Here is a 23349-nt window from a genome sequence, read left to right as displayed (position 1 = left end):
AGCGTGGAGGAGGGAGGGCAGTGAAGGACTGTGAGGAGCTGAGAGGCGGGATGAGGAGTCTTAAGGATGTCTCAGGGTCAAACTGAGGTCTTCCAAGTTGCTGTGATGTAAACCTGCCGTCACTTCATCCTTTTGCAAACTTCTAGCTGAACTAGCCTTTTCTGAGCAACATGACTGTGAAATAATGAATTCTCTGGGAATTCACAGGAAGGGAGGGCGCTGGACTTTTAATAGAGTGTGGAATGGAGGTGTGAGCAGTGCTTTCTAGAGCTTAAGGGTCAGGGAGACCCTTAATCCAGCAGATGTCTGGATTACCTGACATTGTTTAACATGAATGAGCTCTACAGACATTTAAACATGCCATTCTTCCCTACACCATTACCTTGAAATTAATGTATTTTTAAATAAGGACATTGATATATAAATTAAAATCACATATAAACACTGAAATCTCTGTTTTAAATTACAAAATATTAGTGAGTGTCCTTCCTAGAGTTCTGTCTTTTCTTGAACACATTCCGATGACATCCCCATGGCAGCAGTCACCCAGCTGGCGCCAGAAGGTGAAGAACATCGCCATGTGCAGCTGGGGGTAGGGCTTGGGAAGCAGGTGTCTTAATAATACATGTTCTTATCCCACCAGCCTAAAGAAGGAGGAAGCAGTAAGTGAGAAACAGAGGAAGGTCTGCTGGAGCAGATCAAGAGCCCCCAAGTCCCCCATACATTAGTACTTACTTCCAGGGAAGAGTCTGATAAAAAGCTTCCGCACCTCATCATACACCCAAATCAGAACTGCGTGTGGCACAGCCACAAACCAGTACTGAGGCCTGGAGGGAGAGAGGGGGTGGCGTGAGACCCACAGACCCACCCTTAAGTGGCTGAGCGCCTCATTCATTCTCCTTTCTAGACTGGACAGAGCAACCCCACTGGGTCACACAGTGTAGAACCCCAAGGTTTCTTATTTAACTGGACTGTGACCGCTAGAAACAGTGTCTGCCTAAGAAGGGATCTGTCGGATGAAGGTAGAGATGGGATGGTGAGGGATGGAAAACGCACCTCCTCTTCTGAAAAAACTAGCAGGTCAAAGCCTCACACTGATTAAAAGAAAAAAAAACCAGTTCCACTTTCTCTCTTTGGAAAGACTTGAGGGGAAAGACTTGTGAGGCTGTGACAACCAGATTGGGGCGGGTTCCTCCCCATCATTGCAGGTAACCTCACCGGAGCATCGTGAAATTCAGGGCCTGGATGCTTCCGAGGCCATAGGAGAGGATTAATGCAATGATAATCTGTGAGGCAATCCCCACCCAGACGATTTTATTTCTGTAAGACACAAAAGCAAACAAATTCAGAACTCCCAGCCCCAGTCCCACATGCCCACATGCAGTCATCTGGGCAGCAGAGGCCCAGGCTGAACCCCCAGGGCGGCTGCACCAGTACCTGAAGAGACCTTGCTGGCAGATGGAATTCCTCCGGGTTTTCCTGATGATCAGATCTGCTATTTGCTGAATCATGATGCTGACAAAGAATGCTGTGTAGCCTGTCCATTCTAGGTATTTCCTCTGGTACCTTGTCTGTCAATGGCCAGAAAAGAGAAGACCATGACGCCCCAGATGGACACCTCAGGGAGGTGTTGGTGCCTTTCTACAAGCCTCGACTCTCTTTCCCCTTCCCATGATTGAGAGAGGGTCACTTCCTGTGTTTGGAAAGAAATCTTTCTTCCTTTCACCTGGCGAACAGGAGAACTGCTAACTTAATGGATTTGGCCCAGCTGTGGCACTGCTAGCTGCTCCTCCTCTACACCTGAAGTGTGCTAATCACTGAATCGTGTTGGACTCTTTGCGACACCATGGACTGTAGCCCACCAGGCTCCTCTGTCCATGGGGTTTACCAGGCAAGAATACTGGGGTGGGTTGCCGTTCCCTTTACCCGGGGATTTTCTGAAACCGAGGATTAAACCCAGATCTCCTGCATTGCAAGCAGATTCTTTACCATCTGAGCCACCAGGGACGCAAGCTAATGTAAACAGGTGAGCTCCAGACCTCCAACTTGAGAGATGAGCCGAGCCTGGCAGAGGCAAGCCACTGTGACCACAGGACCCTCAAGGAATACTATCACCTCCCCTGTCCCCTTACAGCCATCCAGGGAGGATGCTGCCAGCAACCTGGCCCTTACCCATTCCTGTCCGTAGCTGTCTTCCAGGTCATTCACATTGTCGTTCTCCCACTCTAACCGCAGGTGGAGGATAGTGGTGGGTAGAAAGCCCTGCTGCGCATACACGGTGAAATACGTAACAAAGGCCCCCAGGGCCTGCATGAGGCCTAGAAGAACAGGAGAGGTTCTGTATTGACCCCAGAAGTGCCCTGCCTCACTTTCCTCTGGGCTCCCCCACTGCCCACTCCACCCTACAGAGGAAAGTGGGTCTCTGGGCAGCCCCTCCTCGCACCGATGTGCAGGTAGGAGTACAGGGCGAGTGGTGGGTTCACCAGCCTGTCCTTCTTCTTGTGGCGAGGCTTCCTATTCATAATGTCGCTTTCAGCTTTCTCGTAAGCCAGGGCGATGGAGGGAATCTAGAGGGAGAGAGCAGCATGAGGCCCGACCCTGAAATGCTAGATGGATGGAAAGAGTGGCAGCACAGCCAGGGGCCCAATGTGGGGGAGTGGTGGTGGCAGTGGCTGTGGCAATGGCGGCAGCGATGGTGGTGGTGGTGTTATGGAACTGGTCCATCCAGGGTGCAGACAACAGGGTGTGCTGTCTGCAGAGAAGACAATCCACCTGTGTCTGATCGCCTGATCGTCACCCTGTGCTGCCATCTCTAGACGATCTAGTTATAAAGCACTTTCCCTGCCCACCACTGACCAGTGGTTCCCTCCCAGGTCCTCCCCCAGGAGGGCAGAGAACCCAAATTTCTAACAAGTTCCCTAGTGATACCTGGAAGAACCACGGCAGTGGAGATAAGAAGAGCAAGCTTGCTGCAGGCTCTGGGGCTTCAGCTCCCCTCTAAGGTAGAGGTGCCCCAATATCCCTGGACTGTGGAGGCTGCCCAGGTGTCATGTGAAATGGGGGGTAGGCAATGACCTGCAGAGCTGTGAGTTTTGCTTGCTCCCCGAAGCCTCTGTAAGCTAGAACATGGGAGTGACTGTCACAAAGCTTCCTAAGGGGATTTGTTCTAGCAGAGGGGAGGTTTTAGGTGACATTACTGTAAGTCTGCGTGAGGCTTCACAGTGTTATTAATGGCTGCTTCTTACTATGTCTGGTGAGGGGCTTCCAGGTCACAGATTCTTTTACTTAACAAGGGGCGACTGTGCGTTATCACTTCAGCCACTGGGTCCCAAGCAGTACAGGGAGTATTTTGGTGACAGCTTTTTTTTAAAAAAAAGGGGGAGGCACATGAGCTGAAACTGACCAATGGCCTGATTTTTTGGAAAGGTGAAGATCTCATGTGTTGAAAAGCTCTTCTATGAAGTGGTTTTAATTTTCAAACACTTGATAGATCTCTCTGGTCCTGTGCTTTGAAGTGTGGTTGGTGGACCAGCAGACTCAGCATCACTTAAGAGCTTGTCAGAAACCATCATGTTGAGGTCTGAGAAGCACTGATTAATCCATCTCCTGCCCTTGAATAACACTGAGGTTTCCCTCACCTGGGGAGGTCATCAGACCCTGTTCCCTTTCTGGCTGCTTACTATGTCTGTGCCCAAGTCGATGAACAAGATAGTAACAGTGCCAATGGGCAGGGGAAGCCCAGCAATGATGTAGATGAGAAAGGGGCACAGCTCAGCGATGTTCTTGGTTAGCGTGTACGCGATCGTCTTCTTCAGGTTGTCAAAGATCAGGCGACCTAGGCAGAAGACATTTCTCCCTATAGGACTTGCTCCTTGTTTCATGGGCGGCCCCAGCCCTTGCTAAGACCACTCAAGACCCCACTCACCTTCCTCCACCCCTGTGACGATGGACGCGAAGTTGTCATCCAGCAAGACCATGTCGGCTGCATTTTTGGCTGCATCAGAACCTGCTATCCCCATGGCGATCCCAATGTCTGCCTTCTTCAGAGCTGGGGAGTCATTAACTCCATCGCCAGTCACAGCGACCACAGCATCCTGCAGGGATGGCGGAAGGTTGTGAGAGGGAGGTGGAGGGGCTTAGTGAGCAGCCTGGAGGTCTGTTGCACCAAAACAAAGGCCCGTTTTGGGTTGGAGGAAAAAGATCAAGATGGGAAATCCCAGAGGTAAGAACAAGCTCCACATAAGATAAGTTTGAATGATCAAAACCATATGAATCCAAATTGTAAAGGTAGGCTCCCGGGGAGCAAGCAGGAGGGTCCCTGAGTGGACAGGGTCAGCCCTGACAGGTGGAGATGTGGGGTGGTGACCTCATCAGAGCCCTAAGGTGGGGGCCAAGGCTCAGTGCTGCTTATCCCCACAGAATGATGACAGACCTAGAAGGTTCCTCAGGTGCTGCATTCACCCACCTGCCTCTGACAGCCCTCCACGATGATCAGCTTCTGCTGGGGGGATGTCCGGGCAAAGACAATCTCTGAGTGGTTGGCTAAGAGCTCATCTAGCTGTTCCGGGCTCATGTCCTTCAGCTCCATGCCGGTCACCACAGCGGCCTTAGCATCCCTAGACAGGCAGGAGGAACTGGGTGAGGGCCTAGGTGGAAACTGAGGTTAAAACACTATTCTGGGCAGGAGGTGGGGTGAACCTCTTTGGTTTTACCTGGAACCCCAAGTCCTGACTCATCTGAATCATCTGGCAGGATGATGGGGTGTGTGGGTCTCTTTTCAAGACAGTGAACTAAGGCTGACAGGCATTTCCTTGTGTCACATGACAGTAGGAACAAGTCAAGTAGCCATTTCTTACAGGAATGGGTGAGAGGTGGCACTTCCCAGGGCAAAGCTTTACTCAAAAGAAAAGGAGGTAAAAAACTGCCTATTTGTACATTTTGAATCTAAGAATCCAGCTTTTGCCTGAACACATGGGTGACAGCTCTGTTGTTTATTTCAGACTCACGGTGTCTACAATGCAACCAGCTATGTAGGGAGAAAAGTTAACTGAGGTCTTCTTGAGGAAAGCTTTTATCTGCTGCCTATAAAAGTGAGGTTCTAGGAACTACTGAGACTGCAGACCTGACCATGCTGTCCCCTGGAGCACTGTCCAAAGGAACATTCAGCAGAGCCCAGATCCCCACTTGGTCTGCAGGGCTAGGGGCAGCCTGTGCTGTGCGGCTCCTCTGACTCTCCCCCACAGCACCCATGCTCTCAGTTCTGAGTCCCGGCTCTTAGTTCTGAACCCCCAACTCTGTGCAAGCCCTCACAGATCCTACTACCTTTGCCAGGGGTAGGGGCCTCTCGCCTTCCCATCTCTTGGCGAACATTTCAGCCTTCAAATCTCAGCTTAAACGTTCTTAAGCACAAAACACTGCATGCTTTTTTGTTTACCTTTTCAAAGTTTTGAGCTCTTTTTAGGTCTGCTTTTCTTTTTTTTTCTATTGGTGCTAAATATTGAAATTCTAGCACTTGATTCAAGTTTTCCTATATTCTGGTAAAAAAAAAAAAGAGCAGGAAAGGCTTATTTCCCTTCCTCCCCAAGCTACGAAAACAGTTTTTCCCTGGTCATGAAGCTGCAGTTGATAAAGTGGACAAATGAAAACATTCACAAAGTAACCAACCCTCTCTCCTATGTGGTGACTTGTAGGAAAAAGTAAAATCCTACTATTTCAAAAAACAAAACAAGTACAACCTCTGAAGCTGTTTTCACAGACGGATGTTATCACCGATGTTATCTATACAAAGGGGCAGTGGGCCACCTTAGGCTCCAGACACAAATGTGTGCCCAAAGGCTGTTTACCTTTGGTGTCCTAACTGGTAATTTGTTGCCCTGGCAGTTACTTATCACCTGTCAGCTCTGTGTTCCTAACAGGTATAATTGTTTGGGTAAACTAGGAGATGTTCTTGGGTCTTTTCTCCCCATATGCATCAAAGTATAATAAAGCAATGACATTTATTTTCCAACTAAGACTTTGGAGACTTTGACTGATTTAAATGATCAACAGTAGGTTCCCACCACCAGCACCTCTGTGCCTGTGCTTATTTCACTGAGTTTGTTGTTTACTGCTGTTTAGTTGCTAAGCTATGTCCAGCTCTTTTGTGATCCCATGGACTGCAGCCTGCCAGGCTCCTGTGTACATGGAATTCTTCAGGCAAGAATACTGGAGTCGGTTGCATTTCCTCTTCCAGACCCAGGAATGGAACCCATGTTTCTTGTGTCTGCTGCAATAGCAGGTGGGTTCTTTACCAGTAGATACCAGAGAAGCCCTCCATTCTATTTACAACCAAATAAAAAGCAAAGAGACGTATGTTTCCATAGCAACACATTATGAAACCTAAATACTAAATACAGAATAAATACTCAAGATGCAGACTAGGGGCTCAGAGAGCACAAAGGATTCTCAGTGTTCCTGATTATAAACTGTACCAATGGTAGGTAATTTCCTATAAAGTTTCTGCTTCAGTTTCCTCAATCTAAATTCAGCACTGAAGTTTTCAGATCTACTTCACTGGGCTGAAATACAGGTCATTTTCATGGTCTCAATACTGTGGCTGGCACATATCAGGTGCTTGATAAAATTCTGAGTAATGACTGGATATAGAAATTACAGAGTAAACCAGCCAGAAATTATAGAGTAAGCCAGTAGATCACGTTTGGCAAAAAAGGGTTTGCTCCAGACAACTCTTTAGAGGCAGTAGGGCCTGTGGTAAAAGCCCAAGTTCTGCTGTGTGGGTTCTGAACTCACTGCTTGTTAACTTGCTCCACAGGAAGGTTGAGGCGTTTGGCAATGTCTTCCACCGTCTCACTGTTGGCGGAAATGATACCGACGCTCTTGGCAATAGCTTTGGCTGTGATTGGATGATCGCCTGTAACCATGATAACCTAGAACACAGGCAAGGAGACAGGCATGTGGGTGGTGAGGGACTCTGCTGCTCAGGCGAGCAGGGATGACTTGGTTTTGCCCACTCCACCATGGCAAGGGGCCACTGTGGCTTGCAGTCCTTGATCTTTAGGTCAGAGAATCACCTGTCTCAGAAGGACACATGGATCCCACTGAATCTACCCTTGTTTCTAGACCTCACATTTCCTCCTCGGTTCTAGAGGAAGTCCTTCCCTTTGGTATAACTTTGGGAGTGGGCTGAAGGATGTCTCCTTCAGCATCTTCATGATGCTCCACGGCCTTGGAATTGACACAGTAATGGAATTCAAAGTTTTGCTTATCATGAGGAAAATGGAGTATGGGAGCTGGACCTCGAGATTAAGTAACAAAACCTTTTATTGTCTGTCATGGTCTAGGGTGACATGTGGTTACTTCATGGCGTTCTGCTCATTGCAATAACACACAGACACAATAACTATGCTTTTATGGGACGGTTACTGAAATCTTAGTACAGTGAAAGAAGAGACTTTAAAAAAGGGGAATTATGACATTTAGGGGAAGAGACCTAACTACTGACTCTCCTATGACAGACGTTCCTAGAAAGGAACTCAGCATCCATGGAAGATGTGTGAAGTCAGAGATGTGCAAGTCCCACCTTGATCCCTGCGCTCCGGCATTTGGTGACAGCATCAGGTACCGTGGACCGAGGCGGGTCAATCATTGACAAGAGGCCCACAAAGCAGAAGTTGGAAGTAGGGAAGTTCATCGTGTCTACATCAAATGAATACGTTTCTGGGAACTCGTCTGTTGGCAGGTAGAGGTGACAGAAACCTGAAATGGGTATGAATTTAGGAGTTGGTGAAACTAGGATAAAAAAATGGTGAAAGAAAGAGGGAACATTTTCATACACTTTCAGTCCTTTGTGTTTTACCAGTTTAAGAGAATTGATGTCAGTAAATTTGGTGGCTCAGATGGTAAAGAATCTGCCTGAAATGTGGGAGACCTGGGTTCGATTCCTGGGTTGGGAAGATCCCCTGGAGGAGGGAATGGCCACCCACTCCAGTATTCTTGCCTGCAGAATCCCATGAACAGAGGAGCCTGGTGGGCTATAGTCCATGGGGTTTGCAAAGAGTCAGACATGACTGAGTGACTAACACACTTTAGAGTTTACCATAATTGTTCAGTTCCTTCAGTTCATAACATGTTGTTTTAGGGAAGACATGTTTCATCCCCAAATCATTTACTCTGTGCCCATTAGGTATGCTCTGGGAACAGAAACCACGGCAGTGGACAGCCTGTACTTCTGAGGAGGTTGCAGTTTACAGGGGGTGTGGGGGTAGAGACAGAGACATAAAGAGATGAAGAACGGGGAGCTGTGCCCAGAGGGCCCCCTCCATCCATTCTCACATTTGTCTCATGCTGTTCCCTCTATGTGAGTACTTCCCCCCTCAACCCTTCACATCTATCACTCAAGGTCCAGACTGAAATGTAACTCCTCCCATAAAAATCTTCCCAGACTTCTGATCTGAAAGGGCCCCCACCCTCCTACGCCATCACACGGTATCCCCTGCATGCTGACCACATTCTCTTTTAGGAGATGAGTAGATGCCAGGGCTACCCCGCTGCACCCCAAGCCTGCCTCTCTGTGCCTGCCAGCGGGATCCCGCTCTCTCACCCAGCACGCGCTCCCCTATGCCGCCCAGCTCCATGTAGGCCGTGTGGAAGGCCTCAGCCGTGCTCCTGTCCAGGGGCTGCTCCTGCCCGTTGACCATGATGGTGCTGCACTTCTCCAAGATCCGCTCTGGGGCCCCTTTCATCACCACGAGGAAGCGCTTGTCGTCTGGGTCCTCAGTCTCGTGGATGGAGAGCTGCGGGGGAGGGATCGCGCATGCTCAGTGCGGCATCGCGGGTAAGGACCCCGTCTCTACTACGAAGGGCCTGAACTAGACACAGCTTTTCACGACCAAAACATCGCTTCCTCTGTGGTTTCTGTTTCTACTTTCCGTGATATGTAAAGGAAGAGTGTTCTCCGCAGGCATGCTCTGTGCTTTCTACCTCATGCCCAAGTAATATGCAGAGACTGAGGGACTTCCTGGCAGTCTGGTGGCTAATACTTCAAGCTCTCAATGCAGGGGGCCTGGGGTCCATCCCTGGTCAGGGAACTAGATCCCTCAGGCCACAACTCAAAGAGCTCACGTGCCAGAGCTGTTTTGTTTCTTCGAGTTGAATGATGCCCCAGAGACCTTCCAAGGCCTCCTCCTAAACCACCTTGCTCAGTGCCAAGTGCTGCACAGGTGTGTGGATATAAGGTGACTCTAAAGCATCTCAGAGCTCCTTGGCCTCTTCTGTAGGACTCACTCCTTTCTAGCGACTCCAGGGAGCCCACTTTCTCCATCAGCACTCTGTACAGGAGGCCTCACAGAACCTGTCTTCCTCTCCCTGGAGCAGATGGAGCCCCAGTAGGATTCAAGTCTTGTCTGTGGTTGGAAGGCCGCCCGCCTAGGCTGAGCACACCCCCAGGGTCTGCCCAAGCCCTGGCTCTGGCCCTTGCTGGCTGTGTCCTCTGTTTCCTCATTCTTGACTACCAAATAGAATTGTGAGGAGTGTGGAAATCAGCAGTTGATAGCCATGATTACTACTGTTATTTTAGGATTGCTAGTCATTCTATTTTCACTTATGTTTTAAACAGAGATCTGATTTCCTCTACATTTTACATCATATATTTTGTTAGTTGTCTGCTTTGCTAACCATGACTCTTTACTGGTCAATTATCCACAAAGATGTTTGCTCCACAGTTATTTTCAAGTCCTAAATTCCTTCCAAACAAAATGTGTGCGTAATCACTAGAAACTTGCACACAAATGTGGTCATCCTACTTACATAATTTAATGTTATGCAAAGACTATGTCCTAGAGAAGGAAATGGCAACCCAATCCAGTATTCTTGCCTGTGAAATCCCATGGAGAGAGGAGCCTGGTGGGCATGGTCCAAAGAGTCGGACACAACTGAGTGACTAAACGACAACAACAACAAAAGACCAAGTCACAACACCCCACTCTTGCTTTGGAGTCTCTGGGGAGCTCTACCTCTAGCAGCACTTTGTTCTCTGTCCTGACCTGAGGAGGGTGGACATGGCTGCCTGCTGGTTACCCTGGTGGGAGTGGACAACCAGGCAAGGGTGACCAGTCACCCCCTGAGCAACAAGGGGTGGAGACTCCTGTGCACTGCCAGCAGGGCAGACATGGAAAGCAATGCTTTGGGTCCTCACTGGTCCTCACGAAGGGCAAAGTTCACCCAAATGGCCTGAACTGACCACCTGGCCTCTGTGTTGTGGTAGAAAAAGCATAGACTCAGGCATCAGACAGACATGTGAAGACTTAGATGCTCGGGTGGCTCCGGCCACCTCAACACTTTCTAAGGGCCATTTCCTTGCCTGCAGTTGGGACTTCACCTGGTCCTACCTTCAAGGCTTGTGGTGAGGATTACATGAGACCAAACATGGAGAACACCTGACACAGATGGGGCAGCTGGCTTCTCCTCACTGCCCGCCTCACTCAGCCTGTCATGTTGGGGGGTGTGGCTGCTGCCCCTCCCTGTGCCCAAGTCACCAAGGCGGGCAGTGGTGCGTTTGTGTGCATGTTATACAGAAAGGCCACTTGTGGGAATGGCAGGCCCCGTCAAAATTTCATCTTTTCTCTCCTCTACTTGTTCTGTGTTTACCAGATGTCCAGGCTCTGCATCTCTGAGGACTGTTTTTCAAGTCAAGTGTCATTCAAAACACATACTGACTAAGGATACCTATGAGTGGAAATGCTGCTCTCGTGATGATAAGGATTCAGTTGCTACTAAAGCCCATGAGCCCTAGAACCTGTGCTCCACAACAAGAGAAGTCACTGTAATGAGAAGCCTGCGCAAAGACCCAGCACAGCCAAATGTAATTAAAAACCAAAAGATTCAGTTGTGAGGGAAAAGTCACCTGAAATTTGTTGGTCGAGTTAAAAGGGATTTCAGCTACTTTGCGGTTTCTTTTCCTAATATCCATCACGTTACCCAGCATGACCTCTGAGAACTTCAGAAGAGCAGTTTCTGAGGCATCTCCAACCACAGTTTTCTGTGAATCAAAAGATATAAGTAGTTGCAGCACATAATCAGGTTCTTCTGTGGTTATTTTCAACCAACCAATGTGCAACCTAAGCTTACTAAGTACCAGAGGGAGAGAACAGTTATCCCATAAGTGACAGATTTGTTAGTGTTAATTGTGTCTGACTCGGGACTGTAGCCCGCCAGGCTCCTCTGTTCATGGGATTCTCCAGGCAAGAATACTGGAGTGGGTTGCAATGCAAGAGCCCCAGGTTTGATCCCCAGGTCGGGAAAATCCCCTGGGCAAGACTACTGGAGTGGGTTGTCATTTCCTTCTCCAGGGGATTTTCCCAACCCAGGGATCAAACCTGGGTCTCCTGCATTGCAACCCGCTCCAGTATTCTTGCCTGGAGAATCCGATGGACAGAGGAGCCTGGCAGGCTACAGTCCAGGGGGTCGCAAAAGGTTCGGACACGACTAACACTTATAACTGTTAACTGCAGGGCGCCACCTGCTGGCGATAGGGGAGTTCAGACAAGTTAGAGCCCTGAGAGTGGGAGTTTTCATGGAAAAAAAGCAATGAGCTTGATCTTGGAGTAGGGCAGGGGGTGTTACCTGGAACTTTGATTGTATCTTCTTAGCTGGTAAATAATTTAGGACAGTAACTTAAAGGCACAATCGTTTTCAAGAAAGAGACTTTTCAGAAGACTTAAATGAATATTTTGAGAACTTTTAGATTTCTTGAAGTTAGTGACAGTGAAAAAGCTTCCTACAGGTCTTGTGGTTAGATTCGCTCTCACAGAACAAATGCTACTCAGTTGCAGAAATTAAACCAAGCACCAGATCAGAACAGAGAAGGTGATTTCGCTCTGTAAAGTGGCTGTGGCTGAGACGGCGTGTGGGGCTTCACCTTCATGATAGGGACGCTCTCCTGTCCAGGTCTGAACTCAGCGCGGTTACACAGCGTTATGATCTTTGACAGGGAGGCCCAGGTCGCAGAGCTTTGATCAAAGACTTGATCTGGAAAGAAGAACCATGGATGCCGAGGGTGCTGGGCTTGTGCCAACGAGCAGCACTGTTCACCCACGGCCACAGACCAGCCGTGCTGAGCCCACCATGCAGGGCCAGGCTGGATGCACCCCAAGGCTTACTCGAATGGTTTTCACTAGTGTCTGCCACGAAGATCTGGTGGTCGAACCACAGATGGGCCACAGTCATCCTGTTCTGGGTCAGGGTCCCAGTCTTGTCTGAGCAGATGATGGAGGTGGAGCCAAGAGTCTCCACTGCCTCCAGGTTCTTCACAAGGCAGTTCTTCTTGGCCATTCGTTTTGCTGTCAGTGACAGAGTCACCTAGACAGAGGAGAGAGAGAGAAACTTTGAAAAAAACCACCATGCTGAACTTGGGTTCAGTAATGTAGGAACGGTTACAGTTGGACTAGTTTCAGGTATAGTTACAGATGCAATAAAACTGCACCAGACCCAGTGGCTGAGAAGGCATATAAAGCTTGCACGCGCTCTCTCTCTCATGTCCCTTTACTCCTTGAGGAAAATGATCCTAAGGGATCACAGGTAGCAAAGCCGGGCAAGTGTCAAGTCAATACAAAGGGGGCTTGGCTGCTGAGCGCCCATGGTTCACAAGCAAGAGCATTGTAAGACAGACGTCAGCCACTGTGTGCCAAAGAGCTTGCCCCAAACGGCTTACTTGTTGCTTTGGGGAATCAAGAAACACTTGTTTCACTTTAAGATCTCCAAATGTTAATAAAGATTCTTGGCTCTCTCTGAAGCCCCCAGATCTCAAAAGCGTTCTTTAGGCTCCAGCTTGGTCAAATTACTGTCTGCTGGAGTCAGAGGAGACAGGCAATCAAACACTTCTGTCTGTCTTTGCTCAGGACGGTGCCAGGAGTGGAGGTATGAATCCTCCCCACCTGGGGGCCTTGTTTCAGGATGAGTTAGGTCCTGACACAGGGAGAACCAAAGTTAGACCAGGGGGCAGAGCGGAAAAGGCTGAACTGCTCTGCAGGATCATACAGGGAGTTTGTGTCTCAGACTGCCTCTGAGAGCGAGAAGTGATGTGAAAGTGTACCCACATCCCTCAGCTGTAGAAACTGCCAAAATTTTTTTTTTCCTTTTAAAAACTGTGGAAATGCAGGGAAGGTGTCAGGCTTCTAGAAAATTTCTAAGTGGTGGCTCAAGACTGTCTTATGTAGATCTTAAGGGGCAAAGTATCATATGGGATTTGCAGATAGATCTCTGAAAATGAAAACACAAGTTTTCAAGGACAATTCATTCAGATACTAACAGATGACAGTTCTCTTTGTCCCTCTAAGAGACAGAACATCCTATGACTGGCTCTGATGGAGCAGACTCAGCCGCGGCAGAGCAGGATGGCACACTAGCAGGGTCAGGGTGCGGCCACTAGCAGCAGAGACTCACAGTGACAGTGGCCAGGAGACCCTCAGGCACATTGGCCACAATGATGCCAATGAGGAAGATGATGGAGTCCAGGACATGATACTTCATGGACACCGCGATGATGAAGAAAATGACGCCGACGGAGACCGCCACTCCTGCCACGATATGAACAAAGTGCTCGATCTCGATGGCAATGGGCGTCTTCGAGTCCTTGACTCCTGAAGCCAGTGAGGCGATCTGCCCAATGATGGTGCGGTCACCCGTGCTGATGACCATGCCAGTCGCTGTGCCTACAGGTGGAGCAGACATTTTATTCCAGGAGTCCTTGGCGAGGAGGGACCATGGCCTCGCACACTCCTCTCTTTGGTGGCTCACATGGTCAATCAGCACATGACACTACAAAGGCCAAACACCAGCTCTCTAGGCTCCTTAGTTCCACATTTTCTCTTTTAAAAGCTTAGCAGCATGAGATGGTATATATAGAGAAATATAAAGCTTGACAAAGGAGAAAGGCTATGAGAGGAACCTGCAGTCCTGCAGGCTACTGGACCTACCTTCCAGACAGGTGGTGGAGAAGAAGGCGATGTTCTTGGTCTCTAGGGGACTTTCATGGGTGAACTCACAGGAGCGGGCCTGGGGCTCTGACTCCCCAGTGACAGATGAGTTGTCCACCTAGAAGGAGTTTTGAAAAGAGTTCAAGGTCAGGCAACTTGTTCCCTTTTAGGTTACACTGAGACCTGGAAAGACCATAGCACCACAAGCGTGACCCTCGGGGCACCCATGACACTGACCTTACACCCCTGAGTGGACAGTAATCTGACATCCGCAGGGACCCGGTCTCCACCTTTAATCTCCACTATGTCCCCCACCACCAGCTGGTCAGCAGGAATTGTCTTCTTCTCTGAGTCTCGAATGACAAGTGCTTGCTGCAGAAGAAAATCATGACCCAGGCCTCACATCCTGTCCTGGAATGATGCTGGTCCTCCTGCATGCCCCTTGTCCCCCACAGGCTCAGGAAGGAAGGCACGGGAGTGCATGGCTGTCAGAATAGCAGACAATGAAGCCAAGGCTTCTACTCAGGTCCTGAAGACCCTAAGAACTATTTTTCTTGAGTTGCAGCTCATGGAGATAGCCTTTGAACCAGAAAATGCTGCCATGGGAGGTACAGCAAAGCCACAGCTCTGGGCCTGACAGACAGGGGGACCATTAGGATGAACCATCCTGCTGGGAAGTCCAGAAAGAGTCCTGAGGTTAAGCCAAAAGGATCAATGATCTTGCTCAGGTCAGAAAGCCTTTAATGGAGTGAGAGATGGGTCTCTGCTTCCTAACACAAGAGATTCCACCCAGAGACCACTCCTCCCGGCAACTCTGCAGCCCAGTGAGGGTGTGGTTCTGTGTGCTGACAGTGGTGTCCTCAGAGGACCCCTCCCAGGTTGCTGCAGGAGGAGGGATCTGAGACCTCCCACACTGGCAGCATTCGGGGGCAACATGCAGCGAGGCTCAGAAATGGGAGTGAAAAGACTGATGGTTTAAAGAATCACAGGTTGGTCCCCTTGGCTCATGTTGGAACTACCCTGAATGACTTCTGTCTGAATGGTTCACCGAGCTGAGGAGGAGCCACAGGAGATGCTGGGCAGTGGCTCGTGTTTCTATTCCATTCTGCTCTTGACTGAGCATATTCCTCCACCTTGCCTCACTGACCACACCCAGGAGGGAACAGGGGCTCCAGAGAGATTAGGCCCAAGACTCCGCAGTCGGCAGTGAAGGGTCCCAAGACTCCAAGCCACGCCCCCCCCATCTGATGCTTGCTTGTCTCAAGCCTGGAGACACTAGGGAGGCTGTCACACTTGCCTGTGGGATCATCTTCTGGAAACTGGACATGATGTTGGTGCTCTTTGCCTCTTGGTAATAAGCAAAGACCCCGGTTAGAATGACGACCAGGGCAAGCACGCAGCCCAGGTATACCTGGGTGAGGAGGACAGGCATCAGTCAGAGAAGCAGCATCAGGAATGAGCTTGACCTGAGGGCCAGGGTGCTCCACGGGCCGATCAGAGAGATGGGAGTTGTGTCCTGATATAACTTTCAGGCCACACAATTCACCCATTTGGAGTTTATAACTAAATGACTATTAATAATTAACACAGTTGTATAATAGTCACCACAATCCATCATTCCAGTAAGACCCCTTGTGCCCACGGTGGTCACTCTCCCGCCCTGGCCCAACCCGGGCAGCCACTGATCTGCTGTCTGAATCCAGGGCCAGCCTGTTCTGGACATTTCACACCAATGGAATTGCACAGAATACGGCCTTTTGCACCTGGCTTCTCTCTCAGCATCATGTTGACTGCTCTAGCTCTGTGGTTTGAAAGTGAAAGTCGCTCAGTCATGTCCGACTGTTTGTGACCCCATGGATTATACAGTCCATGGAATTCTCCACCCAGAATACTAGAGTGGGTAGCCTTTCCCTTCCCCAGAGGATATTCCCAACCCAGGGATCGAACCCAGGATTCTTGCATTGCAGGCAGATTCTTTATCAGCTGATCCACAAGGGAAGCCCAGCTTTGTGGCCCTTAGCTTTGTGGTTTGGTCCTACCTTATTATTAGACACACAAGGTCTCCACGGTAAAGGGAGAGAATTAGCTTTGAGGAGAGAAAGCCCAAAACACCTCACATGGATGTTGATTTTTTTTTTTCCCCACATAGGAACCGATCACGTATTGCTCTCTTAAAAATTGATGCTCACACTGCTCTGAGACACTAGAGAGTCAGATATACTTTCTATTTTATACCTGGAGAAGTTATTGATTTTCTCTGACTCATGCAGTGATTGGTCAGTGGTAGACCCCTGACCCCAGCCCAATGCTGTGCCCAGGGAAGGCCTTGCATTATAGTGCTGACCCCCACCACCCTATCCCCCACCCCCATCACCAGCAAACCCGGGAGGAGCCCCCAGCGCCGTACGTTGTCCAGGGAGGAGGAATGATCATTGGAATACTGAATCCCATACGCGATCCAGCACAGGATGGCTCCTATCCACAGGAGGATGGAGAAGCCCCCTATCATCTGCTTGAGGAACTTGATGATCTCTGGGGTACCCTTGGGGGGCGTGAGGCTGTTGGGCCCATGCTGAGCCAGCAGTTCAGCAGCCTGGGCACTGGAAAGACCCTGAGAAAGCAGAGGGAAAAGAAACAGGAGTTAGACATTTCTCCCTCCTCAGGCTGGATGTCACATTTCTGCAGACTGGGCAGCTGTGACTATGTCCCCGTTCAGTCACTGTGCCATCTGGGGGTCTCATTGGGTGGACTCCACCGTTCTCCCGGCACATTCCGTAAACTGTGGGACAGGGTGGATGCCCTGACACCTTCCTGCTGTGTGCCTTCCTTGCTCCTGCGTCCTCTGAGCCCAGGCTCCGCTGCTCCTCTTTGCCTCTCTCTCTGTAGGCCAGTGAGTCACACAGCACATACTTCTGTTCACTTAGAACAGATGTATCCAAATCTCCTGGTGTTAAGACACCATATCTTTGAGTTTGAATTCACAGAATGAAGCAGCACTTCTGCAATGGGAAATTTTAGGAGGTGCGAGGTGTCCCCCCTTCTTGGAGGAGGCCTGGACACGACCTAAATACTTCCTGAGCACAGGGTTTGAAAGCAATCCTGGACCATGACAGTGAGGAGGCACTCAAACCTTCCAGGGGTCACCACTGCTCAGCGTCAATTACAGTCAAAGAACTGTCTGTGACCAGACACACAGCCCAGCAGAGGGCCTTGTCAGGCCTGTGGCTTAGGCATGCTACTCTTGAGGTTAATGAGCCTCCTCTCGCAAGGTGGGCACGGAGGGGGCTGGCAGGTCATTCACAAGCCCCAAGCACACAGCCTCTCTCTTTGTATGGTCCCCGATCCCCTCCTCTGTCACTGATTCTCTGATGACTTACCGTAATGATGTTTGTACCATATTTTGCCTCCAGTTCCTCTTTGCTGAGTTTGTGGTCATCCTAAAGTCCATGAAAAGAACAGAGTGAATTAGATAATTCCAAAAGACTTGAACCCTAAGCCCTGACAAGCCCATGAAATCTGGGAGAAACACTGAGGATGGGAGAGGGGCCAGGAAGTGTAGAAAGAAGGAACCTTTGTCCCAGGGGTTCCTGCAGTGAGAGAAGAGAACCTCGCTGCAGGAGAGCTCACTGGCCAGCAGATTTTCTGGCCATCCCTGGAGAGTTCAGACTTAACTTGCCATTTACCACATGGTAGCCGTCCTTAGTTTTTATGAGTAAAGAAATGCATTTCACCTCAGTCTGGTCTCCAGCACACGCAGATCCTAGCACACCCATTTTCCAGATACCAGTGATCTGGAAACTCAACTCAGACCTGAACTGTGGGATTAACGGGGAGCGATCAGCAGTGTCAAACCATTCCACGTGTCCTGACAGCTCCACACAGCCCTCACCAGGTGGGCCATCTGGGAGAGAGAAATGGGCCTTTCTTTCCTTTAGCACTTGAGGCTCAGCTCGCTATCAGACAAGCCCTCAGACTAAAAACTTGCCAAATAAATACCAGGGGGCCGGTGGGGGGGCCACACTTGCTAACTCTGCCACAGAATCATTAAACTAAAGCAGAGCTTCTCAACCTTAGCATTATTGACATTTTGGGTCAATAACTCTGTTGTGGGGACTTCTGCCCACCAGCACCCTCCCTTTGAGAAGCGATAATCATAAATATCTCCGGACATTTGCTGTGGCACCCAGGGAGCAAAGTTCCCCTGTCCTGTCCTGTTCTGTCCCTTTCAGAATCTCTGGGCTAAAGGGCTAGAAATCTCTTCCGTGGCAAAAAACCCAGCACTCGGGATCCTAAAACTCTGACTGTCAGAGACAAAAGTTTATACTGTGACTGGTACCAGAACTGTCTCTTTTCTTAAAGCAAAAATGTTTCATGTTACAGAGAGTTAGGGTTTTGTCCTGTGCTTAGCCAGATTGGCCCTGCTCTTCCATTCACTGTACCAGTACCCACTGAATATGACATTTCTGAGGAGCCATAGGATTAAGACATGGTTCTGTGCATAGTATGCCAAGTTCGGGGCAGAGAAGAGTTAACATGATTAAAGTCGTTGTTTTCATGGACGGATCCCAGACTCTAAGGGGCCATACTGCACCATCCTCCCCACTAGCCTGACTCTCTGGGGATGAGAGTTGGGAGAGTGCAGGTGTGAACTCTGCTGGAAGAGCACAGGGCAGCACCAGGTGCCTCAGGCTTGAGTCACCTGCTTGTTTCTTCAGAAGCCAGGGACACTGCATTACTCATCAAGGTTCTAATTTTCTGGAGGGGTTGGGATGCAAGGGCACCCAAGCACGAAGTCACAAATTACAGGATTCCTGTAAGAAGCTTGCGAAAAAGAGGGGAAAGAAAGCTGTTTCTCAGCAAAGAAGCAAGGGAATACTCCAGTCAACACCATGGAATTATTTTTCTATCTTTTCAAAAAAGGCTCAAATTTCAAGGAAGGTTCTCATTGTAATTAACAGGCATATGATAGAATGGATATATATTCATGTTATAAACAGTAATTTCAAGTAAGACTAGTTATATATTCATCCCTAACTGCTAGATGGCGAGCCACTCCAGTACTCTTGCCTGGAAAATCCCATGGACGGAGGAGCCTGGTGGGCTGCAGTCCGTGGGGTCGCTAGGGGTCGGACACGACTGAGCGACTTCACTTTCTCTCTTCACTTTCACACACTGGAGAAGGAAATGGCAACCCACTCCAGTGTTCTTGCCTGGAGAATCCCGGGGACGGGGGACCCTGGTGGGCTTCTGTCTATGGGGTCACACAGAGTCGGACACGACTGAAGTGACGCAGCAGCAGCAGCAGCAGCAACTGCTAGATACATGTAGGAAATAAGAATGACTATCTTAACCTTTCTCTAGTTTCTCTGTAACCCTCTTAACAACTCTAAGAGGTAGGTACCATTTTTAATTCCAATTTTTCAAAACAGGAAACTGAACTTCAGGGAAACAGATGTGAATTCAGACCCAATTCCAGGGTCATCAGAAAATACATGGACAAACACCTTGTGGCATGTGTTGTTTAATGAACTCTCCAGGTAAAATAAAAGAGCTCTGATTTGCAGCAGTCATGTCTCAAGCTACTAATACAGTACCAGTCGGCTTGCCTGAATTCCGGAATGTTTAACAACCTGCTCTGTGGCACACAAGAGCTCACAGCACTACCAGCTGCTCAGAGAACCACAGCTCTGAAGTCTGCAGTGAAGTGCAGGACAACCCAGCATAATCTCAGACTCAAGGCAGGTTTCCATTGGCGTTCCTGAGATGTAATCAGCCACATTTCAATTCTGGGGACGTTCTTTCCCAGGGCGGCCAGCTTTAGTAGTAACAGGGCTTCACATCCACAAAGCACAGCCATTACAAGAGACTCTCACCTCACTTTCCCCCTGACAGACCCACAAAAATGGTTTGTTTCCCGTTTTACATAAAGAAAACTGAGCTTCAGAAAAGCTAGATAGTTTACTCCCCAGAAAACTGGAACCTCAGCTGAGCCTAAGGCTGCCTGAAGCCAAGACCAACTCTTACTACTGAAATCCTTTCTCATGGGGCAAAGATTCCCAGAAACCTAGCAAGTTTAGGGGCTTTCAGTTTTCCTCCTGGGTGGTTCTGGCTGATGAGATAATTTAATTTCATAGGCTACTAATATCTCAATGAACCAGCAGGGGAGAGGTCTGGGCAGTGCCTGTGGCAACTGGACTCAGAGGAGCTCTCCCTGGGCGTGCCTACAGCCTGAATGCAGGAATCTTTGGAGGGCCTGACCCCTGGGCAGATACAATCACACCATTTTTTTTTTTTTTCTCTTAAAACAAGGAAACACATGTCAGGGATTTTGAAATTCTTAAGACTGAATTTTTCTTTTGTAAGAAGTGGGTTATAGGGGCAAGCTGTCACCAGGGCGGACAGTGCTCAAGGGCACCCATTTGCTCAGGGACCAAATCAACTGACCAGATCAAGTTCTTTCTTAAGCTCCTCTTTCTGGTGGTTCTTTTTGCGTTCCAAGCACTTGTTTTTCAGGCCCCTGGACTTCTCCTTGCCATCCTCCTTGTCTGTTTTCTCAATGTCTTTGGTTCCACTGAGCTCCACTGAGTAAATTTCTCTTTTCTGAAAGAGAAGCAGAGGTGCAATGTTGGCCCGAGGTAGATGGGTTTTCTGAGGCGAAGCAGGGGGCCTCATGGTGGGTGGAACGTACAAGGAAGGGGCCCTCCCCCCAGCCCCCATTCCCGGTCCCTCTTCCGGGGAGTTCTCTACAGCTCCTACAAATAGCGCCTGCAGCGCCTTCTCTCTGCTTTCCTCTTCTGTGGATGGCTGGCTGGGTGGGCTCCTCAGGGGACCCTTCCCTGGGCGAGGAAGTTCTTTTCCCCGACTCAGACAAGATTCCTCCGAGGAGGGGCAAGGTCTCGCTACTGCCTGGTCCCCAGGGGACACCGGCGCGCCCCGTGTCTGGGTGGCGGCGCCTGGTCCCCACGAGACATCTAGCGCGCCCCGTGTCTCGGTGGGCACGCCTGGTCCCCATGGGACGCTCCAGCGCGCCCCGTGTCTGGGTGGGGCGCCTGGTCCCCGAAGTACACTCCAGCGAGCCCGGTGTCTCGGTGGGCACGCCTGGTCCCCGAAGTACACTCCAGCGAGCCCGGTGTCTCGGAGGGGGCGCCTGGTCCCCGAGGGACACTCTAGCGCGCCCCGTGTCTCGGAGGGTGTACCCACTGAACAACTGAACCGCCGAGGGCAGGACGGCGTCTGGACCACAGAGCATCCGCGCCGTCACCAGCCCTGCGCCGCCCTCCTGCGGCTCCGCGGCCCCTTCCCGCGTTTGGGTCGGCATCTTTCTTCACCCCACCAGCCCGAGTTCCACTGCCTCCGGACCGGGAGCGGAGAGAACGGAGCAGAGCCCGCCCGCCCCTCCTCCCGCCGCGGCGGCACGCACCCGGTCCATGGCGCGGGCTGGGGGTCCCGTCGGGAGGGCGGACCGGGCACGTGGCGGGGTCCCGTCGAGCGAGGACCGGGGTGCAGGATCGCGTTGGGTTGGCGGCGGGGTCCTCGCTCCTTCGGGTGCGGAGCGCCAGCGCAACCCTGCGGGCGGCGTGGCCTTAAGAGCGCGGCCCCGCCCCCGCCCGGCCGCCCCGCCCCGCGCCCCGCCCCCCGCCCCCGGCCGCGTGCAGAGCGCAGGGTGGGCGTGGGGTCCAGTGGGCAGTGCGGTGAGGCCGGCCGGACCTGCAGCGCGGAAGGCTCTGGGGAAAGCCCCCGCCCGCCTTTCCTCTTGAGACTCATCAGATTTTGAAAAGTCCTAAGCGGGGTGGGGGTTGGTGTGGGGGGAATTGTAGCTCCCCGCATTGGTCATACTCTGGGTGTCCTAGCATCGAAAGGCCCTGGACGACCCTAAAGCGGACTTCGATGGGCGCCGTGGGGTCAGAGCGAAGTGGGGAGTGAACGAGAGCACCCCCGAACCCCAGAAGCAGCCCAGTTACTTGCTGGATCCAGATGCGGATGACGGGGTGTGAGGCCGGAGGGCTGAACTAGGTGCCTGAGTGGCACGCTGGGCCAGGGATCAGCACCCACCCTCCACCGATGGGGGTGAAGACCTCTCCCTCACGAAAGAGCGCTGCCCACAGCCGCCGTTATTTCCCCCTCCCCCTCTCCTTCCCTCCCTTCCCTTTTTTCCAAAAGGACAGAGTTCTATCGCAGTCTCCACCCCCTACCCCTGTGGAGCGAGAGCAATGGCAATGAGTCATAACTAACTCTTAAGGGACAGGAAGACTCCGGCGACATCTAGTTACAGATACATATCACAGGTTCCTTAGCGTCCCACCTCCAGCAACTGCGTGCTTCTGTGGAGTCTGTGTGAGGAAACACAGACTCAGTATGAAACTTGCTTCCACTCTGCCAGGAAGCCAAGAAGAGGGGTCTGCAGGCGATGAGTGGCTACTGCTGCTCTGTGCTTCTGGAGCTCTGGAGTAGAGAATCAGGACACCCAGAGAGAGGCCCTTGGGCTCAAGCCTGGAGTTCAAGTTTCAGGAGCAAGCCTGATTCACACTGACTCACTTAGGGGGTCAGGAGAGAAGGAGGTGGGGAGAGGGGGTGCCCTGGTTAAAAATGTGTTGGAGCAAACCCGTCTGAGAAGATGGCTGTTAGTCTTGCCAGTGTCAAGTTTGGAAGATTCTCAGTTGCCACCAACTGGATGGCAGAGAACACTGTCCTGCACAGATATGGCTACTGCTGCTCTGCCCCCGTGGCAGCCTCTGATGCCTGGGTGTGACCTCTGCAGCTCCCCGCACGCCCACCCTAACACCCTAGATCCTGCTCCATGTCCCTCTTCTCCTGGAGGAGAGTGGCCTCCTACAGGAGTATGATGCAGGCACCTACAGCAGTCCTCACCTGCTAGAGACACAAACTCACCGCTCTCAGGTCCCAGGGCTATCAACCTTGACCTCCACCCAGTTCTGGTGAGCTCTCTTGGGCTGGTGGGAAAGATCAAGGTCCAAACTGGGACACATTCTCAGCCCTGGACTGCAGTAGCAACTTCTAGTGAAGCAGTGGTCTCCTGTCCTTGAGAAGAAGCCCATATATATTGGGTCTCCTCGTGGACTGATCTGAGTGACAGATGTTACATACTGGGACATACTACCGTGATAGATGTAACTATTCCAGGCTCATTTTAGTCCATTAATACACAACATATTTGAGACTGAGCTAGACAGGGGAGAAATGGTACTAAAATTATGTTATTCTCTGCCCTGGGAGAAGTTAAACTTGAGTTGAAGAGGCAAAATTAACAAATTGTAAATAATTGTAAATGAGCCAAGACAGAATTTAGCACTAAAGGATCTAAGCTCTAGCGTTTCAGGATTTTGAAGATGGGGAGATTTTATTACTCTGAATTATTTTC

At 50.5% G+C, this 23349-nt stretch overlaps 1 protein-coding gene across 1 annotated transcript; it reads right to left on the bottom strand.

Moving 5' to 3' along the window:
• Positions 1-502: 502 nt before the first annotated feature.
• On the bottom strand, positions 503-21399 carry ATP12A (ATPase H+/K+ transporting non-gastric alpha2 subunit). Its single transcript, XM_055426794.2, has 23 exons — positions 21391-21399; positions 20415-20570; positions 17348-17407; positions 16378-16581; positions 15268-15381; positions 14208-14342; positions 13971-14088; positions 13438-13706; positions 12156-12354; positions 11915-12024; positions 10901-11035; positions 8600-8792; positions 7580-7755; positions 6790-6926; positions 4466-4616; positions 3926-4094; positions 3681-3835; positions 2444-2567; positions 2173-2318; positions 1438-1571; positions 1219-1320; positions 736-827; positions 503-644 (listed from the first exon to the last, which is right to left on the bottom strand). Exons 1-23 carry the CDS (start codon positions 21397-21399, stop codon positions 616-618), a joined length of 3117 nt encoding a protein of 1038 aa, XP_055282769.2. The 3' UTR covers positions 503-615.
• Between the last annotated feature and the right edge of the window lie 1950 nt (positions 21400-23349).

This window comes from Moschus berezovskii, chromosome 13 (genome assembly GCF_049115385.1).
Source record: "Moschus berezovskii isolate FMDL1 chromosome 13, NW_MosBer_1.0, whole genome shotgun sequence".
Lineage (NCBI taxonomy): Eukaryota > Metazoa > Chordata > Mammalia > Artiodactyla > Moschidae > Moschus > Moschus berezovskii.
This window is presented reverse-complemented; position numbering and strand designations above follow the sequence as displayed.